Here is a 24,829-nt window from a genome sequence, read left to right as displayed (position 1 = left end):
TTCTAATGAACAGCCTTTCTGTGTCCGTCTATGTGCCAAGGTGGACGCACATGATCAGTCTTTCTCCTTTGGGTATGTGGTGTAATGAGCAGGCCGCTCCTGGAGCTGCCGTATCGTCTCTGCTAAGAGGAAATACTGAGCAAGTTTTAAGTAACTGCGACAGTATTGTTTAATTGCTGAGGTGGATATAGAATAGCTGTTCAATGGAATCATCAGGAGGCGCTATTCTAATATTATTCCAGGAATATCTGGTGGTATAGGCATTTTGTAACTATTACCAATCTGTTTTTTGTGGGGCAAGAAATATGCTGTTTGACATTGGTTGTTGAAGCACTGTATTGTCCTCTAGTTGCAATGTTTCTAGGTAAGAATATCTGAGTATTGTGGGACAAAGCAGTATAGACGCCTAACAGACTAAGGCCTCATGCACACGGCCATTGCCCGGCTGTGCCTGTATTGTGCCCCATAAACAGCCCACCGCATCACAGATGCCGACTCATTCACTTGACTCTGGAAGGTGCAGTTCGGAAGGGAGGCACGGAACTCAATGGAAGCACTACGGAGTGCTTCCGTGGGATTTCTCTCCGTACATCTGCACTGCAAAAAAGTCGAACATGTTCTATTTTTTTGCGGTGCGGATGGATCATTAACCCATTCAAATTGAATGGGTCAGGATCCGTTACGGCAGCCCCACAGATGTTGCCTGTGCATTGGGTGCATTGGGGACCGCAAATTGCACAGAAGTGTGCATGAGGCCTAAGGGTGTCGTATTGGAATTCTGTAATTCACAAGCAATGACCCTAACAAATACAATTGACACGACAGGTGCAGCTGTTGAATATTTTTTCAAATGAACAATTCTGCATCAAAGTAAATCGCTGGCTTGCACGTGACAAGGAGGATGGGGAAATCTGCAGGGAGATTCCTCTGCTTAGACACAATCATTCCAAACTCCCAGGTAAAAATATTTTACTTACATTCTCTTATTCAGTAAGTGTTATGTGCACCACAGTAAGGCTACTTTTACACTTGTATTGTTTTCCGGTATTGAGATCCGGCAGAGGCTCTCAATACCGGAAGAACGTTTCCATTTAGTCCTCATGCATTCTGAATAAAAACAGATATGATGTCTTCCGTCCTGGCAGCATTCCGTTTTATGACCGGACACAAAACCTCTGCAATGCACTCGGCACTGAAAACAATGTAAGTCAATGATGACTGATCCGTTTCTTGTGGAGCTTAAAAAACGGAATTAAAAGGATCTGATTTTGATTTTGCACATCAGGATGCATCCATTCCGTTAAGAAAATAATTAATCCGTCACTAAATACATTGAAAGTCAATGGGTGACGAATCACTTTTTTCAGTTTTGATTTCACACAACCGCATAAACAAAACGGATCAGTTTAATTCCGGATCTAAATACAGGAATTAGCAATGCAAGTGTGAGAGTAGCCTAAGGGATGAGGGTAACAGGGACAACATCTAAAGGGGTACTTTGTTGGTATCTGTATAAAGTATCAAATCGTCTCTAGAGTAGGGGATACAGGTGACAGGGGATATCATCAATTTAAAGTATTTCCAGAATTAAATTCAGTTTTTCCACTAGGAAGAAGCCTTGACCGTTTACCTATTACATGGCCTACAAAATGACATTGAACAAGAGCCAATAGTTTTATTTACCATCTGTTATGCTTCTATAATAATAATAGCAGATAGTTAAGAAAACAAAGCATTATAGATGAGCAAATCAATTCTAAATTAATCAAATTAGTTACAAACTTCATAAAAAATCTCCTGTCACACAAATCTGAAATGTTTTGATTTATTTCGGACAAACTGTGTGAAAACAGCTGTACACTACTGTAAAAACTGGTGAAGTAAACAGGAGGAAGGACCACATGACACCGGAGGAAGTGGGGGAAGGACTTGCCCTCATTGGCTCAGAGGCTCACACCCTGATCAGCGAATCAGGTGGCAGTATGCAGGCATGTCTTTCTTCTCAGAAGGAAGAAAAACCATTTTGTTGCCAGCTAGACTTGTGAAAGGATGTCTTATGGCAGTTCCTGCCAAAAAACGATTGCAGACAAAGGCCAGTTACTAGGGGCACTATATGGAAAGAATATGTAGATATAATTGGGTAGCTCTTAGAGTTTTATCAGGGAAAGCTTAGCATAGAGAGTGAGTGACTGGTCGCTGTCCCAATTGTTTCATGCAGATTGCTGGCAAGTTCTACATTACAGAATCCTGCAAAGAAACTCATATTTTTCTGTATGAACAACCAGAAACCTTTTATTGTAAAAATGTTTTAACAGTTCTTAGGCTTAGCACACATTCTACTGAATATAATTATTGTTAACAGTTTCTATTTACTGTTTGCAATTGGGCATTTCAGTGCATCATACCCATGCAGGGGCGGACACAGACAGCAGAGGGCCCCTGTGCAAAGAATGTGCCTGGGCCCCCTCCCCTCCTCTCAAGCCAAATTCTCAACATAACCTATTCCGTCCGAACATTACTTATAGCAATACAAAACATTCAGGGTAAGGCTACTTTAACACCTGCAGCACTACGCTTCGGTCACCTGATCCGGCAGAGAATGCATGTAATTGGCCGGACACAAACTCAGGCATGCAGCGGTTTGTGTCCTGCTGATTCTCTGCATTTTTGCCAGATCGTGGCCGGATCTCTGCCAGACCCCATTATAGTTAATGTGGCCGGTGGACATTCTGTCTGCATTCAGCAGTGCTGGAGCATTCCAAGAGGCTGTTCTCTGCTGGAAGAGCCTGCCAGAATCACTAACACAGATGTGAAGGTAGCCTAATACAGGTCCACATACCTCTTACATCCAGGGACGTCTTCGTTGATGTAGATGTTCTCTGTCCTCATCTTGTTTCAGACCACATCGCCATGATGATTTCTTTCAGTCATCTCTTCTTTCTGCAGGGTTTGACAGACATACATCTTAGTTTCCTAGTTTTCCATCATCCTCCCACCTAATCAACACCACTCTAATACGGTGCCTGCTGTGCTCCCTATACTAGTTACACACAGATAGTTCCCCTTAAATAATTACTGGCACACAGTGTCCTAAAAAATAACTGCGCCCAGGAAACAGTGTCCCTGACACTAATAGTGTAAACATAATGTTCCCCAAAAATAAGTGTGCTAAGCTGATACCATGCCAGGGTGTCCACCAAAGTAATACTGCTCCCCAAAATCCCACCAATAGAAATAATTATCTACCAGACAACACGTAGTAGTAATAGTGCCCCTACAGTAATAATGACCCCACTGTGTCCCAGAAGTAATAATGCTCCCATACTGCTCATACTAGTATTCAAGTTCCTCATAGTCCCTTAACTGTAATAAAGCCCACCATAATGTCCCCAGTGGTAATAATTCTCTTTATAATGTGTAACAGTAGAAAAATGCCCCCTTATAATGTGCGCCAGTACATAAAAGTGCCCTGTTGTGTGGCAGTATAAAAAAATACCTCCTCTTAGTGCCCCCTGTAGAGTCACTAAGGACAGCGATACAGATGAATAGAGATGAGCGCTTCCACAATAAAAGCACTCATCTCCCCCTGCTCCCGGTAGGAAGGGGCCCCCTCCTACTCTGGGCCCCTGTGCAGCCGCACCGGCTGCACATGCGGTATGTCCGCCCCTGTACCCGTGTTACTGAACATCTTGTATATTACTGCAGGATACCATTCAGTCTTATAACAAAAAGCATTATACAGCGATAATGCCATTATAACACCCATGGTACTGAAAGCATGGTATATTACTGCAAGATACAATCCACTGTTCCAAAAAACACATTTTACCGCAATAACACCATTATTATACCTGTTTTAGTGGATGTGTTGTAATACTACAAGATACCGTTTAGTTACAGCAAATGCATTTTCCTGCAAAAACTGCATTACCATTGTAAATTGTCAATACCAGTGTGCAGTGTGTGTTTGTAAAATAGGAGGGACATTTAATTGTTCATCTGTTAATTACTGAAAAAACACTTGCAATTTTGCTAGTACCATTTTTTAATTATCTGTGTACCAAACCCATGACTTTACATTCATAAGCCTTATAATAAAGATTCTAGTAAATGGAAGAGAGGCAAAGGAAAGACCTATGTCTCATCGTCTGAGATACAGAATGTGGGTAGTAGTGCAAACAGCAGTAGCACCACCAGCCATCTGGCCAGTAGAAATATTAGTAGGCCACAGTTCTCCCTCGCCTCCAATATCGTGCCACATATTGTTGAGGACAAAGAGGATGAGATTATGGACTGGATTGCCCACTCCTCCACTAATAGGGTCATGTGGATGTTGCTTCTAAGTCTGACACCACGCCTTGGAGCCAAGGGTCAAAGTATTCCTTCTGCTCCTACCTTCTTGAAACTCCAGAGAAGCTTTTAATTTGCATCGTCTCTGTCTTCACTGCCTCCTTCTGGCGAGGTGCCTTCTTTTTTTATTAAGAAGAAGCAACAGAACACACCATGTGCTATGGAAGATATGCAAGATAGTCTACCAGTTGATAAGTTGTGTGAGAACAGTCAGTTTTTGGTCTGCCATGAGAAGGAAGTTCAGGCAGAGGTAGGAGACCCCATGCATAGCATTATTGGTGGTGGTGGTAGTAGTAGTAGTGCCACTTGTAGCCACAGTGGTGAAGGTGAGGAAGCGGTAGCGATAGTGGCACTTGGTCAAAATACAGAGTAATCAGGGGAAGAGAGCCCACAATGATATATCACAGTTTGATGAAAGTTACAGGAAGAATGAGGACTATGATCATGATTGTGTGTTGGACAGGACCTAGGAACTAGATAAGGGTGCTAAGGAGGAGGAGGAGATATCAGAGGAGGAGGGTGGTGGCCACAATGGCAATGTACCAAAACCTCCAAAAGAGCTTTCAGGGCCAGATCTGCTTCTATTGTGTTCAGCTCAGGAACTGGTGATGACACTGATACTGGGAGTGCAGGGTCAAAACATGCCAGAACTAGGCAAAGCTTGCCTGCCGCTAGCTCTGTACAAATATCTCTCGAATGGTGGTGATTCTCCACAAAGCTGGCACACAAAACCATAGCCACATGCAAGATCTGCAGGATTAAAATAAGATTTCAAACACAAACATAGGTACCAGGGCTCTATTGCACCACTTGAGGCGGCATCACCAGATCCTGTGGAAAAACATAACTGAATTAGAACAGGCCTGTCCTTCTTTTACCTGTCTTCTTTGTGGCAGCCAGGCTGCATCCCCAAGTAGTACTTGTCATCATCAGCTACTTTTTCTCCTGCTCAGACTCCTCCTACTCATTGTCCTCCCCTCCATCGTGAGACATCCATAATGAAATGTGTGGCCATAAGAAAACTATTCGATGTTCTCTGTGTCTCCTTGACTTGAATAGACTCATTCAGTATCGGACTGGGGTGCCTAGGGATCCCATCATACGGATACATTCAAATATTACCTGCTCACACAGCAGCAAGATGCTACCAGATGACTAAATATGGGGGTCCCTGCAGCAAGTTTGAGAATGTAGGTAGAATGTGGCTAGCTTTCCTCTATACCTAGAAGTCATCTCAGCTATCTGATTGTCTCTATAATAATAAACTGGGGAGTTTCTTTAATAATCTATCAAGTTTTTTCTATGAACATAGGCTGGTTGACGTGCTGTACATTGAATATATGTATATAATGCAGTAAGTCTACTGTGTTATGTGCCACTTGTGCAGGGGGTGGGAGACTAGTAGCCCACCTTGCTCAGAGGCCCTCCGGGGAATTCATCTGTAACCCTGTGGGCCAGTCTGAGCCTGGACTCCTTTCCATACAGCAGAAAGATGATTAAAAATGCATTTTTAGCACATTTATCATTTAAAATACCACAACCAAAACCCCATAAGCACATGAATAAGGTAATTTGGGCAGCTAAAATGTCATATCAGAGATGTCACGTTCCCTTTAAAGAGAAGGGAAAGGAGAGAAATAGCAAAACTTTGTTAAAAGAAAAAAAAATAAAGAAAATATATTTAAGTCCTAGGAGACCCCAGAGTGTTAGGCTAGGTCTACACGATGACATAGGGCACAACTACACTGTAACATGTGTCGCGCGACATTAATGTCGCGTGACAATTTTTATAATGGTAGTCTATGGTGTCGCACTGCGACATAAGACATGCTGTGACTGCGACGAGACAGTCGCATACAAATCTATCTTGAATAAGTATTTTGCGACTGTCGTGTCGCAGTCGCAGCATGTCTCATGTCACATTGCGACACCATAAACTACCATTATAAAAATTTTCGCGTGACATTGGTGCGACAAAATGTCATTGTGTAGACCTAGCCTAATATAGCAATTTGTAAGCCAATTAGGCCATATGTGATTTGCGTAGAATGGATTCAGAAACAAAAGAAATAGTTATTTTGGACCTGATGAAGCTGGTGTATTTACTTTAAAAATCCATGTCAACATGACTGCGTAATTATTTTTGAAAGCTTCTTGAGCATTTTAAGAGCCCAGCTACAGGGTGAGAGTGTTCATGAGTTCACTGTGTTCAGACAGTGTCGGGTAAGGACATCACCTTTATCAAGGGTAATTGTTATGCCCAGTTGTCAATTAATATATTTCCGCTAGAAATACATCTATTACAAATGACCACTGTAACGCCCCAGAGTGGCATTACCACTTCTTTTTGGACCCCCACTATCTGTAATGGTGTATCCTGTGTCATATCATGCAAATAATACCATGTCCTGCACAATGTGTAAATGTATTCATGATTTTACTTATGTTCAAATGTAATGTGCCTGCTTCAACAGCAGATGGCGGCATTTCTGGCAGAGATGAGTTAACTAGGATGGAACCCTCCTTCCATACTATTCCCTTCTCTAGAGAGGGAGGAGTTCAGTGCTAGTGAGGGCAATCTAGCCTTCCCCTCCTTGGGGAGAGGTTGTGAGTTGAGAGCAGCTCCTGTAAAGGGAAGGCTGTGTATCAGCCAGCAAGCACTGTCTGCTCAGCTGGGCCCAGAAGCCCCAGCTACAAGCCTCTGAAGCCAGGAGGAAAGCTTCCCTGGACAAGACAAAGACAAAGAGAAAGATAGAATCAGACAGAAAGAAAGAAGTTGCAGCAGAAAGCAGAAGGAAAAGTTCCTATCTAAGTCAACCAACATAGCAGAGCCAAAAGAGTTCAGATAAAGCAGAGCTGAGAGTGTTTGCTTGCCAGAACTTAAGCCAAATCCTGCTGGTAACCAAGATAAGGTTGGAAGATTGTTCTTTAAAGAAAGTTTATGCAAAGTAAAGCTGCGTTTAATTACTTCAATACAAGTCTGGACTTAATTCCTTTCTTCACCCACTTCATCCACAACCCTATTTCCACTGCTTCGGACTACAATGCTTGGGGTTCCGGATATCCAGGTAGGAGCACCGTGGCAAGTGCTAAAGCCACACCTAAGGGACACCATAGGCAGCCCTCATACCACTCTGGCATTCCTACATCTGGGTATCAACACCACTATACTTAAAGGGGACTGCATGTCCTTGTTGCTTCAATGCAACTGGCATCACGACAACTTGCTCTATCAGAGGGACATACAGTGAGGAACAAAAGTATTTGAACACCCAGCGATTTGCAAGTTCTCCCACTCAGAAATCATGGAGGGGTTTGAAATTCACATTGTAGGTGCATTCCCACTCTGAGAGACAGAATAAAAAAATAAAAAATTCAGGAAATCACATTGTATGATTTTTTAAGAATTTATTTGTCTTGCACTGCTGAACATCAGTATTTGAACACCTGAGAAACAGCAAGAATTCTGGCTCTCAAAGACCTGTTACTGTGCCCTTAAAAAGTCCACCTCTACTCCACTCATTAATCTAACTTAGTAGCATCTGTCTTAGCTCTTTAAAGACACCTGTCCGCCCACAGTCAGTCAGACACCAACCACTACCATGGGCAAGACCAAAGAGCTGTCAAAAGACACCAGAGACAAAATTGTGGACCTCCACAAGGCTGGAAAGGGCTATGGGGCAATTGCCAAGCAGCTTGGTGAAAATAGATCAACTGTTGGAGCAATTGTTAGAAAATGGAAGAGGCTAAAGACAACTGTCAGTCTCCCTCAGACTGGGGCTCCATGCAAGATCTCACCTCGTGGGGTATCACTGATGATAAGAAAGGTGAGGAATCAGCCCAGAACTACAAGAGATGAGCTGGTCAATGACATGAAAAGAGCTGGGACCACAGTTTCGAAGGTCCCCTGCTCAAGAAGGTTCCCCTGCTCAAGTCATCACATGTCCAGGCCCGTCTGAAGTTAGCCAATGACCATCTGGATGATCCATCTGGATGATCCAGAGGAGGCATGGGAGAAAGTCATGTTGTCAGATGAGACCAAAGTAGAACTTTTTGGTCTAAACTTCACTCGTCGTGTTTGGAGGAAAAAGAAGGATGAGTTGCATCCCAAGAACACCATCCCTACTGTGAAGCATGGGGGTGGTAACATCATGCTTTGGGGTGCTTTTTTGTGAAGGGGACAGGACGACTGCACTGTATTAAGGAGAGGATGAATGGGGCCATTTATTGTGAGATTTTGAGCAACAACCTTCTTCCCTCACTCAGAGCATTGAAGATGGGTTGTGGCTGGGTCTTCCAACATGACAACAACCCGAAGCACACAACCAGGATAACCAAGGAGTGGCTCTATAAGAAGCATATCAAGGTTCTGGAGTGGCTTAGCCAGTCTCCAGACCTAAATCCAATAGAACATCTTTGGAGGGAGCTGAAACTCTGTGTTGCTCAGCGACAGCCCCGAAACCTGACAGATCTAGAGGAGATCTGTGTGGAGGAGTGGGCCAAAATCCCTGTTGCAGTGTGTGCAAACCTGGTCAAGAACTACAGGAAACGTTTGACCTCTGTAATTGCAAACAAAGGCTTCTGTACCAAATATTAACACAGATTTTCTCAGGTGTTCAAATACATATGTTCAGCAGTGCAAGACAAATAAATTCTTTAAAAATCATACAATGTGATTTGCTGATTTTTTTTTTAATTCTGTCTCTCAGAGTGGGAATGGACCTACAATGTGAATTTCAGACCCCTCCATAATTTCTAAGTGGGAGAACTTGCAAAATCGCAGGGTGTTCAAATACCGTACTTCTGTTCCTCACGGTATATCGCAAAAACCTCTAAAGGGGCAAGGGATACCCCAAACCTTCCAGTAGTCTGTTGCACCACCAGATGACTTAAAACGTTCTGCAGGTCTGCATGAGTCGGCAAGAATGAATCTGAATGTCCTTGTGGAGTCTGCAGCTGCAAAGAAATCATTGAGATGCAGGTGCAGGGAGACTTTTGTTAGTGACAGCCAGCTCCATAAAGAGGGCACAGATGTTATTTACAGTGTCTCTTTTCCTAATTGATGTGTAAATCGTGCTCAATAAGTGTCATGTACACAGTTCCAAACGTGGCCCTAATGCTTCCTACTTCCGTCCCACTGATCAGGCGATTGCATAGTGGCAGGTAACTGTAGGAGCTATTGTTTCTTATCAGAACGAGATAAGCTTTTGCGACGTCCGACAGTGGCAAGGGGTCCCTTTAAGAAGAAATAAGTGTTCTGTGACGCCAGTTACAATGAAGCAACAACAGAACAGAGTTACTTTAAGAAATGGTGTTAGTGGTACCCAAGTGTAGGAATGCCAGAGTAATATAGGGTGTCCTACAATGTCCCTTAATGTTTTGTGCATGTGTCACGGTGCTCCTACATGGATACACTGGACCCTAGACGTTGTCGTCTGAAGCAGAATAAGGAGAAAAGTTAACTCGGGGATGATGAATAAATTGAGTTCAGACCTTGTGATGAAGTTCAATAACAGCTTTACTTGGCGTAAGCGTTTCTCCAAACAGTTTACAGACTTTATCTTGGTCCCAGCAGGCTTAAGCATGAACAAAACTGTAGCAGGCAAACTCTTCTTTGCTACATCTGTTGCTCTCTGACTCTGCTGTACTGACAGCCTGACTAAATAACTTTGCTTTAGCTGTCTGCTGCAACTTCTCTCTTTGTAGTCTGACTCTAGATTTGTCCAGGGAAAACTCCTCCTGGCATCAGAGGCTCCAAGCTGCGGCCTCCATATCCAGCAGAGCTGAAGGTCCTCTAGCTGGCTTAGGCAGGGCTTGGTGTGGGCACATCAAATGGTGATATCCCCACCCCTTGCTTCCTTCCCCTAGCAGGGGGTAAGATAGACTGACTTCTAACTAAGACCCTCCCCTCCTTAGAGGGAGAATTAGAATGGAAAGAAGGGTTCCATTCTCTCTAACTGTAGCTATGCAATGCTTGCTGACACCTTCTGGTGAACCAGGTAAATTACATGAACAATAACAGTTGCAAGGAATAGATATGCACAGTGTAGTGGACCTGAAATAAATACATAGGATGACATGAGGTTAACCAATAAAGACCGTAGCAGGGTGCAAAGGTAGTAATGCCACTCTGGGGCGTTACACTTTGCAGTGAGAATCCAGAGACTGTTCCCCCTGTATCTGTGTCTAATATGTCAACCCCAGTTGCAGGAAAAGGTCTTCTATGACCTTTACAAAAAATGTGAAAAAGGGACTTTTTCCCTTTTTTTAACATTTTCATAGGTATAAAAATTAAAAACAAAAAACTAAACTAAAATCCACATGAAAATAATGTCCCATGTATCACTGAAAAAAAGCATGCAAAGTTAACTGAACAGCATAAAACGTTATTTCTAGTGTTGGGTGAGCATGTTCGGCCGAACACTAGTTTGGCTCGAGCATCGCTATGCTCGGCACATCGCGGTGTTTGGCCAAATTTCCTGTGTGCTCGAGCGCGATGTAAATCTAATTTAGCCTCTATTTCTGAAAAGTTTCTGCTTGAATTTGAACTCGCAACCTCCGACATTACAGCCAAGAATGCTAACCACTACACTAAAAAAAAAAATAAAAAAATATGAGACTTCTGCTGTATAGTAATACTTACTATACAGCAGAAGTCTTATTTTTTTAGAAACTGGCCATGCAGCTCTATAGTGTAGCCATGTAGTGGATAAGATTATTGGCTGTAATGTAGAAGGTTGTGAGTTTCAATCCCACCAGAAACTTTTCAGAAATAGAGGCTAAATTAGATTTAAATACACTGGGTGTCCCAAAGCACTGACTCCATATATGGACATAGCTATATATGTAGTCAGAGCAGGGACTCCTAAGCCGAACTAGAGTCACCCTCCCCTCTTCAGAGCAGGGGGTGTCTGGTTTAATGCTCGGTTTCTCCCATTGACTTCCATTGTGCTCGGGTGCTCTGTCGAGCACACGAGCACTTTGGTGCTCGACCAACACTAGTTATTTCCTTTAAAACCATTAGTACTAAAAATATAAGAATAAATAAATAAAATATGAAAATATGTCATTATCTGTCCAAGGTTGTTGAATCTAAGTTGAACAGAAGCCTCTCAATAGTAGATCAGAACTGGTTTGGGGCTCTTTATATACTGTGCAAACACATTCTCAACGTCATTCTTGATATGGATGTCACTTCCTTTTTATTTTAAGTGAAGTTTATATTATGCACTATTTTAGGTGGAATATTAACAGATGTTGATATGTTTTTCATTTTAGTCACAAATTACAAAATTGAGGTGGAAACAGGTGATCTGTGGAATGCTGGAACGGAAGCCAATGTGTATATTGTACTGCAGGGGCAATATGGAGACACAGGCTCCAGGCATCTGCATAAATCAAATAAGCCAACTTCATTTGCTAAAGGACAGGTATGCTTCTTGCGACCCTCACAGTGATCAAATGTCAGGATTTTAACAATTCAAAAATTTAGATTGTATATTATTGTTTCATATCTCTCAGATCTTAGTTTGAGGCCTCATGCAAACAACCGCATTTTTGGTTCGCATCTGATCCGCATTTTTTGCGGATCAGATGCAGACCTATTCAGGGGCGTAGCTAAAAGCTCATGGGCCCTGGTCCAAGAGTTCAGCTTAGGCCCCCTTTCCCTCAGGGCTTGTTGGCAAGGGGCAGGGAAGCACATATCCTTCCTGCTGCCTGAGGCGAACATTGAAAGGGTACCCCCTCATGCCAAATTCTTAACCTAACCCCTTCCCTCCAGCCAGAGGTGTAAATTGACCAGTATGCACTTTCTATAATGCCAGTGTCTTATGTGGCACAAGGGTCTTTGGGCCCGCTCAGGCTCCTGGGCCTGGTAGCGACTGCTACCTCTACACCCCCTATAGCTACGCCCCTGGACCTATTCATTTCAATGGGGCAGCAGACGATCCGGACAGGACACCGTTTGCTGTCCGCATCCGTATATATATTCTGCTGCTTCTGTCTGTTTTGTGGACAAGAATAGAACATTTCTACAAGAGTTTGAAAAAAATGGCGGCATGCACTCAGCCAGAGTCCGTGTATTTCGGACAGCAGAATACATATGCTTTGTGTGCATGAGACCTAATGGAAATATAGATGGACAATGTTTGTAGTTGCTGCATTACCTAAAATAATGTCTTTTTAAAATTTGATTTTTTTATTTCATTTTTGTAGACAGATACCTTCTATCTGGAAGCTGTTCATCTTGGTGATTTGCGTACAGTCATCGTAGGCCATGATGGACTTGAATCAGGCAAGAAATATGAAATTCTTAGTCTTAGTCTCATAAAAGAGGATCTACTATTCATGAGTTCCTGCTGCTGCCGAGATAATTAAGATGTTTTTTTTTTGTGTCTTCTAATATTGTAGCCACTAATTTTGGTGCCCGATATAAGGCAGCGGTTTGCCAAGGGAGTGGCCTCCTACAGTGTCAGTGTTCTTCACTGCCATGGCACTGTCCAGTCAGTGCAGACATCCGAGTAGCCGTATACAAACGGATAGCTTTTTTTTCCGGATCCGTTAGACGGATCTAGTGATATACCGGATCCGTCTCATCTGGAATATCGGATCCGGTATTTAAATTTTTTCAAAGATCGAAAGCAGCTCCTCCTATATCCCGGCGCATACTCAGACCAGGTTTTTTTTAAATTTATGGGGACCTTAGGAAATTTATTTAATGAGACATGGCAGCTAAAATCCATGTCTGTATATTCAGGCCTGCAAAAACCATATTTTGCACTTTGCCTCTAGAGACCTGCTGTGCACCAATACAGCAGGCTTTAAGCACATATGGGGTGTTTGCAAAAAGGGGAGAAAATGGGGAACATATACTGGGGTGCACTGTTTGCTGAAAAGTACCCTTTCCACCACTTAAAATGTTCGTACGGGGGTTCTCTTTCCGAAATGGGGTCAATTGTTGGGGTTTTTCATTTCTGGTGACCTCAGGAAATATTTGAATGCGACATGACAGCTAAAATTCATGTTTGTTTATTCAGGCCTGAAAAAAACTGTTTTTGTACTTCGCCTCTAGAGCCCTGCTGTGTGCGTATACAGCAGGCTACAAGCACATATGGGTTGTTTCCTGAAAGGGGAGAAAATGAGGAACACATACTGGGGTGCATTTTCTCCTTTAACTCCTTGTGAAAATGAAAAATTGGGGTCTGCTAGTAATTTTTCATTTTTACAAATGTGTGTTTTGAAATTCTTTCACCAGTATTTCTGTCTTCTGTGAGACACCTGTTTGCTGAAAAGTACCCTTTCCACCACTTAAAATGTTTGCAAGGGGGTGCTCTTTCTGAAATGGGGTCACTTGTTGGGGTTTTTCATTTCTTGGGATCTCAGAAATGTATTTAATGCAATATGGCACCTAAAATACATGTCTGCCAATTCAGGTCAGCAAAATCCATATTTAGCTGTTTGAATCTAGAGCCCTGCCATGAGCCCATACATCATTTTTTGAGCACATATGGGGTGTTGGCATATTCAGGCGGAAATAGGGAACAAAATGTGGGGTGCATTTTGTCCTGTTTCCCCTTGTGAAAGTGAAAAATGTGGGTGTAAAGCAACTTTTTCTGGAAAACATTTAAATTTTTCATTTTCACAGCCAATCGTTTCCTAATTCTGTGAAACGCCTGATGGGTCAAAGTGCTCACTACATGTTTTGAAATATTCCTTGAGGGGTGTAGTTTCCGGAATGGGGTCACTTTTTGGGGGTTTCCACTGTAGGGCCACCTCAGGGTGTATTTATATGGTACATAGCTCCCATTTACCATTCCAGCTAAATCGGCTCTCCAAAAGCCATATGTTGCTCCTTCCACTCTGAAGCCTGCTGTGCCCCCATACATCAGTTTTTGAGCACACATGGCGTGTTTCTGTAAACTCCAGATTCAGGGTAATAGATTTTGATTTTTTTTTTGGCTGTTAACCCTTGATGTGTTGCAGAAAAAATTTATTCAAATTTAAAATCTGCAAAAAAAAAGTGAAATTTTGAAATTTCATTCCCATTTTCATTTAATTCTCGTGGGGCACCTAAAGGGTTAACAACGTTTGTAAAATCTGTTTTGAATAGCTTGAGGGGTGTCGTTTTTAAAATGGGGTGATTTATGGGTGGTTTCTAATATGTAAGCCCCAGAAAGTGACTTCATAACTGAACTGGTCCTGAAAAAATTGGGGTTTGGAAATGTTCTTAAAAATTTTAAGATTTGCTTCTAAACTTCTAAGCCTTCTAACGTCCCAAAAAATAAAATGTCAATTTCAAAATGATCCAAACATGAAGTACACATATGGGGAATGTAAGGTAATAGCTATTTTTTGGAGGTATTACTATCTATTATAAAAGTAGAAAAATGTAAATTTGTAAATGTGCTAATTTTTTCACATTTTTGGTAAATTGGGTATTTCTTATAAATAAAAATGAAATTTTTTGACTCAATTTTACCAGTGTCATGAAGTACAATATGAGGAGGATTGTGAGGTCCGCACACCCTTAGACAGTTAGGTGCTCGTGGAGGACTTCAGTCAGGTAATTCTATTAGATAATCCACGGCACACCAATATTGTTTTGCTTGCAAATTTATTTTGAACACAAAAATTTATAATGTCAATTGACATTATTAATTTGTGTTCAAAATAAATTTGCAAGCAAAACAATATTGGTGTGCCGTGGATTATCTAAATGAAGTACAATATGTGACGAGAAAACAATCTCAGACTGGTCTGGATAAGTAAAAGCGTTTTAAAGTTATTACCACATAAAGTGACATGTCAGATATGCTAAAAATGACCTGGGCAAAAAGGTGAAAAATGGCCCAGTCCTGAAAGGGTTAAATCCGATATTCTTTATTATGTTGTCTTGTAACAATGTATCACTCTTTTACTTAGGGAATGGCTGGTACCTGGAGAAAGTGATAGTCCATGATGAAGTAAAAGACAAAGAATATAAATTCCTCTGTCACAGGTACAAGTGTGATTTATGACTTCATTTTGTTGTAAAGGGTTAATGTCCATATTAAGTTGTACTAGAGCCTTACACCAAGAGCAATTTCCATGAGTTATAAAGCTAAATGACATAGTAGTGCCTTTTTGCCATATTACATCTACATCTAAAGGTGAGCCCTATGCCTTTAGCAAAATCTGGCAAAATTATCATCAGGATACTAATTTATCCACCAGTTCACTAGTGAGCTGGGCCACCAGGTTTTTAACAGGCTACAAACTAATAAATTATATCACTCTTGGAAGTAATAGAATAAACTTGAGTTACGCACATTAACCAGATTTTAGGGCTCTTTCACACGAGTGTGTCCCTTGCGGGAATCACGCTCCGCGTGAGAGAGGGGTCCTGCATTCTGGATTTACACAAGCGCAGGGCATTATCATGATTTAAAATGCTGTGTGACTCTGTAACAGTGGCTGCTGTGTGCCGCTGTTCCCCTGCTTACCGCTGCGGTCCCAGGCGCCGTGTTCAGCGGTGATCTGCTGCCAGTGTTTCCTTTCAGCCCTGGCCACAGCCTGCTTGCTTCTTTTTTCCTGCAGCATTTACTTAAAGGCCAGCGCGCGTCAATTCCTGTGTTTTATGGGTTGGATCATGTGAACTCGTCAACCAATCCTAGCCCTCCTGCACATATATAAGTGGCTCAGCCTCCTTCCCAGATGTCTCAGTGTCAAGGTCCTTCTTTCCTGCTAAGGTTTCTGATATCCGTTGTGTTCCTGACTTTTACTTGTGTTCCTGGACTCTGCTACCTGTTTGATCCCTGCCTGCTTGCCTTGACTCTCCTGCCTGTCTGACTTCGCCTTTGCCTCATCATTTGGTCCTGCACTGTTGCTCCTGGTATAAACTTAGCCTGCTGACAATGCCTGTACCTCTGGTGCCTTTCTCAGGTACCTCCTGGTCCACCTGGACCAGCTGCCTCATGTGCCTATCCTCCTCAAGAGGGAGCGACCCGGTGTTCCACTCGGGAAAGTCTATCCCCACCATGGGGGTACTGTGAAGTTCGAGGGGTTCACTTAGACAATGCTCTTAGAGGAGGACACGTGGTACAGTTGGTTTACACCTGCTGGTTCGTGACAGACTCTGCGTGACCTTTCTGTAACAGAATCATACTGACATAAAGCTGTTAGTATGATTCTGTAAAATAAAGGTCACGCAGAGGCACATGATAATGCCCTGCGCTTGTGTAAGGCCACAACGCAGGATCCCTCTCTCACACAGAATGTGATTCCTGCAAGGGACACACTAGTGTGAAAGAGCCCTTAGACCCAACTACTATTATTACACTGCTCAAAAAAATAAAGGGAATACAAAAATAACACATCCTAGATCTGAATTAATTAAATATTCTTCTGAAATACTTTGTTCTTTACATAGTTCAATGTGCTGACAACAAAATCACACAAAAATAAAAAAATGGATATCAAATTTTTCAACCCATGGAGGTCTGGATTTGGAGTCACACTCAAATTTAAAGTGGAAAAACACACTACAGGCTGATCCAACTTTGATGTAATGTCCTTAAAACAAGTGAAAATGAGGCTCAGTAGTGTGTGTGGCCTCCACGTGCCTGTATGACCTCCCTACAACGCCTGTGCATGCTCCTGATGAGGTGGCAGACGGTCTCCTGAGGGATCTCCTCCCAGACCTGGACTAAAGCATCTGCCAACTCCTGGACAGTCTGTTGGTGGATAGAGCGAGACATGATGTCCCAGATGTGCTCAATTGGATTCAGGTCTGGGGAACGGGCGGGCCAGTCCATAGCATCAATGCCTTCGTCTTGCAGGAACTGCTGACACACTCCAGCCACATGAGGTCTAGCATTGTCTTGTATTAGGAGGAACCCAGGGCCAACCGCACCAGCATATGGTCTCACAAGGGGTCTGAGGATCTCATCTTGGTACCCAATGGCAGTCAGGCTACCTCTGGCGAGCACATGGAGGGCTGTGCGGCCCTCCAAAGAAATTCCACCCCACACCATTACTGACCCAATGCCAAACCGGTCATGCTGGAGGATGTTGCAGAAGCAGAACGTTCTCCACAGCATCTCCAGACTGTCACATGTGCTCAGTGTGAACCTGCTTTCATCTGTGAAGAGCACAGGGCGCCAGTGGCGAATTTGCCAATCTTGGTGTTCTCTGGCAAATGCCAAACGTCCTGCACGGTGTTGGGCTGTAAGCACAACCCCCACCTGTGGACGTCGGGCCCTCATATCACCCTCATGGAGTCTGTTTCTGACCGTTTGAGCAGACACATGCACATTTGTGGCCTGCTGGAGGTCATTTTGCAGGGCTCTGGCAGTGCTCCTCCTGTTCCTCCTTGCACAAAGGCGGAGGAAGCAGTCCTGCTGCTGGGTTGTTGCCCTCCTACGGCCTCCTCCACGTCTCCTGATGTACTGGCCTGTCTCCTGGTAGCGCTTCCATGCTCTGGACACTACGCTGACAGACACAGCAAACCTTCTTGCCACAGCTCGCATTGATGTGCCATCCTGGATAAGCTGCACTACCTGAGCCACTTGTGTGGGTTGTAGACTCAGTCTCATGCTACGACTAGAGTGAAAGCACCGCCAGCATTCAAAAGTGACCAAAACATCAGCCAGGATGCATAGGAACTGAGAAGTGGCCTGTGGTCACCACCTGCAGAACCACTCCTTTATTGGGGGTGTCTTGCTAATTGCCTATAATTTCCACCTGTTGTCTATCCCATTTGCACAACAGCATGTGAAATTGATTGTCACTCAGTGTTGCTTCCTAAGTGGACCGTTTGATTTCACAGAAGTGTGATTGACTTGGAGTTACATTGTGTTGTTTAAGTGTTCCCTTTATTTTTTTGAGCAGTGTATTTTAAGCTCATATATAGGGATGAGCGAATCAACTTCGGATGAAACATTTGAAGTCGAATCGCATAAAACTTTGTTCTAATACTGTACGAAGCAAGATCTCCATACAATATTAGAATGTATTGGCTCCGATAAGCTGAAGTTATTGCTTTGCGAAGTCTTGAGAGACTTCGTGCAATAACTTCATATATTAATTTGTACTGTAAAAGAACATTTACTAAACTTGGGTTCGGTTCCAAGGTCATGCAACAGGACAATGATCCAAAGCACACCAGTAAATCTACAACAGAATGGCTGAAAAATAAAATAATCAAGTTGAAATGGCCCGGTCAAAGTCCAGACTTTAACACAATTGAAATGCTGTGGTTGACCCTTAACCCCTTAGTGACCAGCCATACGTGTTTTTACGGCGGTCACTAAGGGGCCTTAGGCTGGGCCGTGCAGTGGAGACCTGACTCTTACATGAGAGCTGCGGCCCTGCTCCAACAGCCAGGATCGGCAGGAGTGCCGATCCGGGCTGTTTAACACTTTACATGCCGCTGGCAATGGCGCCTGCCGCATGTAAAGCGATGACAGAGGGAGCGGACACCCTCTGTCTCCCATCGGCACCCCACAAATGTGCGATCGAGGGGGGCTGTTGTGTGTGAAGGCTGCCTGGGGTCTGATGTAGGCCCCAGACCAGCCTTCAGTAATTTCCAGCAGGCTGCACCTCTCTGTCGCAGCCTGCTGGTCAATGTTAGAATAGCATTGCCAATTAAATAAAATGCACTATAGAGATAGTGTATTGCATTTTAAAAGCAATCAAAAGCTGTCTGTTATAGTACCCTTATGGGACTATAAAGTGGAAAAAATTCCAATAAAAAATCCCAAAAAAACATAATAACAAGCGATCAAAAAGCGCCATTTACTCCAAAATGATACCAAAGAAAAATAAAAGTCGTCCCACAAAAATCAAGCCCTCACACAACTCCATAGAAAGAAAAATAAAAAAGTTATAGTTCTTGGGAAGCAGCAATGCAAAAAAAAGGGGTTTATTGCAAAAAAGTTGTAAAATGTAAAATAAATATGTATTTATTTATTATGTATATATAATATTATGTTATTTATACCGAAAAATGAACGCCGTAAAATTTATAATGTAAAAACACAGTGGAAGTATTACAGCTTAATCAGAAAGTGTACCCCAAAATGGCTCCATTAAAAACTACAACTTGTCCCGCAAAAAACAAGCCCTCATAAAGCTATATAGACGGAAAAATAAAAAAGGTAAAGCTCTTGAAACGCGACTATGAAAAAAGGAAAATAAACACTTGGTCAGTAAGACCCAAAACAGTCTGGTCACTGGGGTTAAGAGAGCTCTGCATAAACAAATGTCTACAAACCTCAATGAACTGAAGCAATGTTGTAAAAAAGAGCGAGCCAAACTTCCTCCAGAACAATGTGAGAGACTGATATAGTCATACAGAAAATCAAAGTATTGCTGCTAAAGGTGATTATACAAGCTTTTATCTACAATTTTTAGATTTTTTTTTATCTACAATATTCTACAATTCATGGGGTGCACCTAGTTTTTCACCCATGGCTTTTCCATGTTGGCTTAACTTTTCTTGAATAAATAATGAAATAGTAGAATCTGTTGTGTGCCATTCATCATAGGTTGGATTTATTTTTAAGACCTTCTATGAACCAGATGTTTTCTTTGTATGTCCTGATACATAAAACCATAAAATTGAAAGTGGCTGTAGAGCACTTTGTTTTTCTCATGACTGTATGGTCTACATTCCACTTTACATTGGTGACATCCTTCTACTTTATGGATCACCAGCAATAATGTTTGTAATAAAGTCTTGTTTTGAAGTATAGTGCTTGAAAACAGTTTTTTATTTCCCATAATCTCGCACATACATATTTCCTAATGTCAACAGACAATGATGAACAACATAAATGCAGTATGCTTGTAAACTTTTCATTAAGAGAACATTTGAAATGCAAAAATCTTTCACATGCCGGCACGACTGAGAGAACAGCTAATGAAATCTTGCTAAGGATTGTTGTTCCGCAGTTTAATATTATGAAATTATCTTTAAATCAGCGCGGCTTTATATCCTGGCATGCAACATAATTTGCTCAAATTGTTGACATGAAAAATAGCGTAATTATTTTGTATTCCCTGTATTTTTCTTTTCTCTGTTTCTCAACAATTTGTGAGAAATGTGTTTTATTTGAAACTGTTATATTGGCACAACTAAAAATCTATCTCCACTTAAATTCTACTTAAGCAGGGACACAGCCAGCATCTACATATAAATACAGCCATTGTGGAAATAGAAAAAATACCTGTAATTTATACTTTGTTGTTGAATCCACACATGTGTTAAGGAAAAGTGACTTAGTTGCCCAAAGCAACCTATGAGATTGATCCTTTCATTGTCCAAAGCAGCTATGATATATAAAATGTGGAAGGTTACTGTATGCAACTTAAAGGGGGTATCTCACTATAGCAAATGGCATTTATCATATAGATAAAGTTAATACAAATAAATTAGAATTATTATTTAGCTGGGGATTGTCACGACAGGTAGGTAAGCTAACCAAACACGGGAAAACAAACAGAACAAACGACTAAGCCCAAAAGCTCGGGAGAAAAGGGTCACCTCCTAGCGATCCCTAAAAGCTTTCCCTAAACTGCTGTGCCCATGTGCATACCCTAAGGGTGGATATGCACATGTCCTCGTGCCTAAGACCTAAACACCCTGGGCAAACCCTAAGCAGCAGGGAAAAGGGAAGAGGCTACCTGCTTCTTCAAACCAGGAGGAAACAAGCATCTCCCTAGAGGCCTAGATAAAACACACAAAGAGAAATGAAGGAGAGGACTTATCTTGAGCAGAGCTGGAGCAGACGATCCACCACAAACCAAGAGCTCTCAGGAAAGAACTATAACCCGCCCAGGCCACTGGGGGAAGTAGGGATAAATAGCCTCACTAACAATGAAACCCAGTACACCTGAGGGAAGGTGGATCCAGCTCAAACCCAAATCAAAACAAACAAAGAAGTCAGACATGTGCAGCCAGTCTGACAAATCTCCGCACATTCACAAGGCAAGGCGTGACAGGAATATAATCTTGTCAGCCAATATAGAAGCTTTGGGGGAGATTTACAAAAACTGATGCTAAGGAAAAGTAATTAAGGGTCCATTCACACGTCCGCAAATGGGTTCGCATCCGTTCCGCAATATCGGGAACTGGTGCGGACCCATTAATTCTCTATGGGACCAGAAGAGATGCAGAGAGCACACTATGTGCTCCGCAAAAAAATAGAACATGTCCTATCCTTGTCCACAATTTCTATTTCAGTTCTATGGGGGGGGTGTCGGCCGGGTGTATTGCAGATCCGCAATACACTACGGACGTGTGAATGGACCCTAAAGGGGTTGTTTCACTTCAGCAAATGGCATTTATCATGTAGAGAAAGTTAATGCAAGGCACTTACTAATGTATTGTGATTGTCCATATTGACTTTTTCCTATATTGTGCAAGCACGGCCACCACTGCTGGATTGCAGGGTGGCCGTAACCATGGAAATGAGCAGTGTATACTGTGATGGAAAAATGAATCAAGCCAGCAAAGAAGGCAATATGGACAATTGCAATACATTAATGAGTTGCTTGTATTAACTTTTTCTACATAAATGTCATTTGCTGAAGTGAGACAACCCCTTTAACCACTTTTCCTTAGCATCAGTTTTTGTAAATCTCTCCCACAGTTTCTATATTGGCTGATAAGATTGCATCTCCATCCAAATAATAATTCTAAAATAATTTACATGACTGAAACAGTATACAATTATTAGGATTATTCTTTACAGAATAATGATTAGTCTGAACAGCATGTCACTTTATTAGTAGTGTTTGGCGCGAATATTCGAATCACGAATATTAATCGCGAATATCGGCACTTCGAGAATTCACGAATATTTAGAATATAGTGATATATATTTGTATTTTCAATATTCTACAGGGTGGGCCATTTATATGGATACACCTTAATAAAATGGGAATGGTTGGTGATATTAACTTCCTGTTTGTGGCACATTAGTATATGTGAGGGGGGAAACTTTGCAAGATGGGTGGTGACCATGGCAGCCATTTTGAAGTCGGCCATTTTGAATCCAACTTTTGTTTTTTCAATAGGAAGAGGGTCATGTGACACATCAAACTTATTGGGAATTTCACAAGAAAATGGTGTGCTTGGTTTTAACGTAACTTTATTCTTTCATGAGTTATTTACAAGTTTCTGACCACTTATAAAATGTGTTCAATGTGCTGCCCATTGTGTTGGATTGTCAATGCAACCCTCTTCTCCCACTCTTCACACACTGATAGCAACACCGCAGGAGAAATGCTAGCACAGGCTTCCAGTATCCGTATTTTCAGGTGCTGCACATCTCGTATCTTCACAGCATAGACAATTGCCTTCAGATGACCCCAAAGATAAAAGTCTAAGGGGATCACTGGATATGCGAAATTGCTACATGATGATGTGTTTCCCTCTTTATGCACTGAAGCTGGCACGTTTCCTGAGTTTTTCCAACAAGATGGTGCACCCACCACCACATTATGGGTGTCAGGTCCGAGCATTCCTAGATGAACAGTTTCCTGGAAAGTGGATTGGTCGTCGTGGGCCAGTTGAATGGCCCCCAAGGTCTCCCGATCTGACCCCCTTAGACTTTTATCTTTGGGGTCATCCCATGAAATTCCCAATAAGTTTGATGTGTCACATGACCCTCTTCCTATTGAAAAAACTAAAGTTGGATTCAAAATGTCCAACTTCAAAATGGCCGCCACGGTCACCACCCATCTTGAAAAGTTTTCCCCCTCACATATACTAATGTGCCACAAACAGGAAGTTAATATCACCAACCATTCCCATTTTATTAAGGTGTATCCATATAAATGGCCCACCCTGTAGATTTTTTTTTTATCTGAACCCATGATCCCTCCTTGCTTCTTGCTTGTGGGCCAATGAGAAGACTGGAATGTCTTTGTCAGAGCTTAGCAACATCCCTAGCAACCAATAGGAAAGTTGCCTACCCCTTACTATATAAGAACCTCCCCAGCAGTCATTTCTACAATATTTTAAAGTTCTGAGACAGACAGCAGTGTCATTGCTGTGCTCTGTGCTTTCCACACTACATTAGATAGTTAGTTAGCTTATATATATATAATACAGATAGTTAGTGGGAGATAGTCAGTGTAGGTTATATCCTGATATAGTGTAGCTGTTGCAGTGCAGTGTGTTAGGTAGTGTGATAGGTTCTGCTGTCCATACATACATGCTACTGACATAGTGCTGTGATGTCACAACAATACTTAGTGCACCAATCAGTAATATGTAGTCAGACCTGCTAAAAAGTGAAGTTTAACGTATTGTGCCAAAATATTTGCATCATTAGTGCCGATTAGCACAATCGCAAATATATTGGAGCAATCTATCTGCATATAAAGCTATTGTAATGTTCTGCCGTGCCAACCATTTTCTCCAGTATCAGGAAACTTCTAGTAGCTTGGAAAATGTAGCAAAAGTGACCCACGCCTGTATTGCGCACGCATTACGCAAATATTACAATGCCGATTTTCACAATCAAGAAAATAATCTACAATTTCTACAAAATATTTGCGAAATATTGCAAATTCGAATATTGCCCCTGCCGCTCATCACTATTTGTTAGGGCACCAGTTTCATCTCCAGAGCTGCTATTCATAAAATCAATGGAAACAGACCATTTTAGACTGATTGAATTGGGGGGGGGGGGGCACATTTATTGTGAAATTTACACCATTATTGTGGTGTAAAAAAAAAAAATTGCAAGTTTTGGCACACGCCATATTTGGGTCAAAATTTTTAACTTTTCCCCCTTCTAGCTACTTTTCAGAAGTGTTGGAAAAACGAGATGTGGTGAAGGCGGTTGTGGATAGGAACCAGCAGGCCAAGCACATTTGTCTGCTTTCAAGCCAGTTTTCTGGTGTGAACTAAGACAGGAATCTACAGTAGGTTAGGAGGCACAGCCATCGGGAGGATACACCAAATCTATAAGTGGCCTGCACCTCTGCATAAATTTGGTGCGTCCTCGGGCTTTGCAGGGGGAATCAAGACCAGCGATGAAAAGCCCAGTCTTGATTAATGTTCCCCTGTGTCCTTATCAGTGTCTCACCTCACTGGAGCCTACTCCGCTCTCTCTCATCTCATCTTTATTCTTCCTCTCTCTCTAACTCTCTTCACATCATAGAAACATAGAAACATAGAATGTGTCGGCAGATAAGAACCACTTGGCCCATCTAGTCTGCCCAATATATCTGAATCCTATGAATAGCCCCCGGCCCTATCTTATATGAAGGATGGCCTTATGCCTATCCCATGCATGCTTAAACCCCTTCACTGTATTTGCAGCTACCACTTCTGCAGGAAGGCTATTCCATGCATCCACTACTCTCTCAGTAAAGTAATACTTCCTTATATTACTTTTAAACCTTTGCCCCTCTAATTTAAAACTGTGTCCTCTTGTGGTAGTTTTTCTTCTTTTAAATATGCTCTCCTCCTTTACCGAGTTGATTC

General features: G+C 42.1%; 1 protein-coding gene across 1 annotated transcript in view; it reads left to right on the top strand.

The window, feature by feature from the left end:
* The window catches only part of RP1 (RP1 axonemal microtubule associated), a 595,469-nt gene that overhangs the window by 98,497 nt on the left and 472,143 nt on the right, over positions 1 to 24,829 (top strand). Inside the window, exons 6-9 of the mRNA XM_040433131.1 lie at positions 826 to 958; positions 11,629 to 11,780; positions 12,565 to 12,643; positions 15,271 to 15,346. Coding sequence (XP_040289065.1) covers positions 826 to 958; positions 11,629 to 11,780; positions 12,565 to 12,643; positions 15,271 to 15,346 — 440 coding nt within the window. The remainder of the gene's footprint in view (positions 1 to 825; positions 959 to 11,628; positions 11,781 to 12,564; positions 12,644 to 15,270; positions 15,347 to 24,829) is intronic.

This window comes from Bufo bufo, chromosome 5, assembly GCF_905171765.1.
Source record: "Bufo bufo chromosome 5, aBufBuf1.1, whole genome shotgun sequence".
In the NCBI taxonomy this organism is placed as follows: Eukaryota; Metazoa; Chordata; class Amphibia; order Anura; family Bufonidae; genus Bufo; species Bufo bufo.
The sequence above is the reverse complement of the archived record's forward strand: the minus strand, read 5'-3'. Positions and strand labels throughout refer to the sequence as shown.